The sequence below is a fragment of the Aptenodytes forsteri genome, unplaced genomic scaffold (assembly GCF_000699145.1).
Source record: "Aptenodytes forsteri isolate BGI_AS27 unplaced genomic scaffold, ASM69914v1 Scaffold118, whole genome shotgun sequence".
NCBI classification, from domain to species: domain Eukaryota; kingdom Metazoa; phylum Chordata; class Aves; order Sphenisciformes; family Spheniscidae; genus Aptenodytes; species Aptenodytes forsteri.
This window is the reverse complement of record NW_008795859.1, coordinates 1210124-1212367: the sequence shown is the minus strand read 5'-3', so window position 1 is coordinate 1212367 and position 2244 is coordinate 1210124. Positions and strand designations below refer to the sequence as shown.

Genomic DNA, 2244 nt, shown 5'->3' with positions numbered 1-2244 from the left:
GGCGGGGCCGGGGGTGCCGTGAGCCGCCGCAGTAGTGCTAACCCCGTTGCACGATGCCGTTCGGCGAACGACTTCTAAGAACTTTCTTTTTGGCACAGCTCGGCGCTGATAAGGGCTGATCCCTCTCACGCTGCGTTTCCGGCCCCAAAGTACACCGAGTCCTCGGTCGAGAGTGTCGAGGGAGGGAGGAAGGAGAGGAGGATGGGGAAAAAAAAAAAAGCGACCAAACAATGGTTTGGTTGAGTGACCAGCACAGCGTGGAGCATGCCGTGTCCCCCAGCGCCTGGTGGGGACCCCCTTGGGTTAGGGACAGGGAGGGAGTGGCTTTGCTGTGAGCATCGCAAGCTCAGAGCAAAATTCAGGTACTTTGCTTGACGAAGCACCTGCAGCCTGGCATCGTGCGCAGGGACGGTGGCCACATGTCGGAGGGGAGCACCAGGGCCGGCGCAGGGTGCGGCGACTCAGCCCATGGGATGCTGAAGCCGCTGCATGAATCACGGCCAGCCAAAATTTTGTCATGCTGTGCTGGCAGCAAGCCCGGCCCAGGGGGACGAGTGTGCCCAGCACACACCGGCGCTGGCTGGGCTTTGCTGAGTTGCACAGGGCAGCTCGCTTGCAGAGTCGCACGCTTGGCTCTGGCCACAGGGATGAGCATGGAGGGGTCGGCTCCATTGCCCAGCACCGGTGCAGGGGGGGTCCCTGGGGTGTTTCGCACCCAGAAGGGTCCCCAGCGCCCAGATGCAGCCCAGTCCTGGTGGCGGCTGGGCAGGCGCCACGTGCTGCAGCCTTGCGGTGGTCAGCGACTCGCTTGCCGGTGCATGGGACGTGCTGGGCAGCAGAGGAACCGAAAGCTGATGGCTTTTCTGGAAGTGTTTGCTCAGCATTTTGTCATGTGCCTGTGTCAGCACCAAGCCGGCCGGGTGGCCGTGGGGAGCTCTCAGCACGCCACCGCCGAGCATGCCACCGACCCCCCCGCACCCATAACCAGGATGCTCCCTGCCTGCACCCCAATTTCCCCATCGGTGTACACAGTCTCCCCGGCACATACTGCCATGCTGGGAACCCCCTTCTCTCTCCTCTCCTCCATCCACCCCTCCGCTGCCGGGTCCTTGGGGGCCACCGAGATGGGTACCTGCTCTAGGCGCTGCTCGGCCCCCCCGGGGTGCCCTGACAGCAGCTAGGCAGTGCCTTGTGGGGTATTTCCTTGCCATGTGGGGTATTTCCCTGCAGAGTGGGGTATTTCCTTGCCAGCTGCCATGCCTCGGGTGGCTCCCGGCAGGCTTGACCCCCATTCCAGCGGAGCAGCAGGACATGGGGCGGTGTTTCGGGGTGCAGGGGTGTTGGGGCTCAGCTCAGCTGCCACACTCTCCTCTGCAGGGCTCCAAGCCGAAGCTGCACGCTGCCTGCTCTGCTGTCCAGGAGGTGCGGAGGTGCACACGCCTCGAGATGCCCGATAACCTCCACACCTTCGTCCTCAAGGTAGGACCCGGCCGAGGGGGTTCACAGCTGGCCCTGTGGCCTTCCCTGCCCTCTGGGGCACACGTGGCTGCTGAACGCTCCCATGCCAAATTTCGGTTCCTCTTCCCAGCCAGGGAGGGGGTGCATGGGGGGGGATGTGGCATTCGGGGTGGGGGATGCTTTGCCCCGACTGGGGTCAGGGTCAGTCCCTGAGTACGGCTGGGTGGGAGGGGGATGCACATCTCTCTCTGATGCCCCCTTGTCCCTCTCTGATGCCCCCCAGGTCACCAACGCCACCGATGTCCTGTTCGAGGTGGGGGACGAGCAGCAGCTCAGCTCCTGGACGGCTGAGATCTGGGAGTGTGCGCACAGGGGGTAAGCACCCGGCGGGTGTCCTGGGAACAGTGACAGCCACTCCATGTCCCCCAGCACCGTGCCAGCCCCCTGCTGCCAGCGCTCAGCCTGGCTTCTCCCATCCCCGGCAGGTCTGACATGGGCGACCCTGAGCTTCTGGCGTGCCGGCACCCTGACCCTGCGGCCGCCAGCCCCACCACCAGCACCGACAGCCAAGGTGAGCAGCAGGAACACCCAGGGGACCCCAGGGGCAGGGCATCCCTCGCTGGGGGGTACCTGCATCCTGCCATGGCTGGCCAGGCTGATCGGGCATCCCCAAATGGCATGGCAGGGGGGCAGAGCCAGAGGGGAGGGGGAGGGGGGAGATGGGCAGGTGTCCCTGCTTCCCCGGGGCACTCATCCCTGTGCCCTGGCAGGGGCTACGCCGGCGGG

General features: G+C 65.3%; 1 protein-coding gene across 1 annotated transcript in view; it reads left to right on the top strand.

Annotated features, from left to right (window-relative positions):
- SH2B3 (SH2B adaptor protein 3) overlaps positions 1–2244 on the top strand; it is an 18492-nt gene that overhangs the window by 14096 nt on the left and 2152 nt on the right. Inside the window, 3 exon segments of the mRNA XM_009283960.2 lie at positions 1378–1479; positions 1742–1833; positions 1944–2121. Of these exon segments, the coding sequence (XP_009282235.1) occupies positions 1378–1479; positions 1742–1833; positions 1944–2121 (372 nt within the window).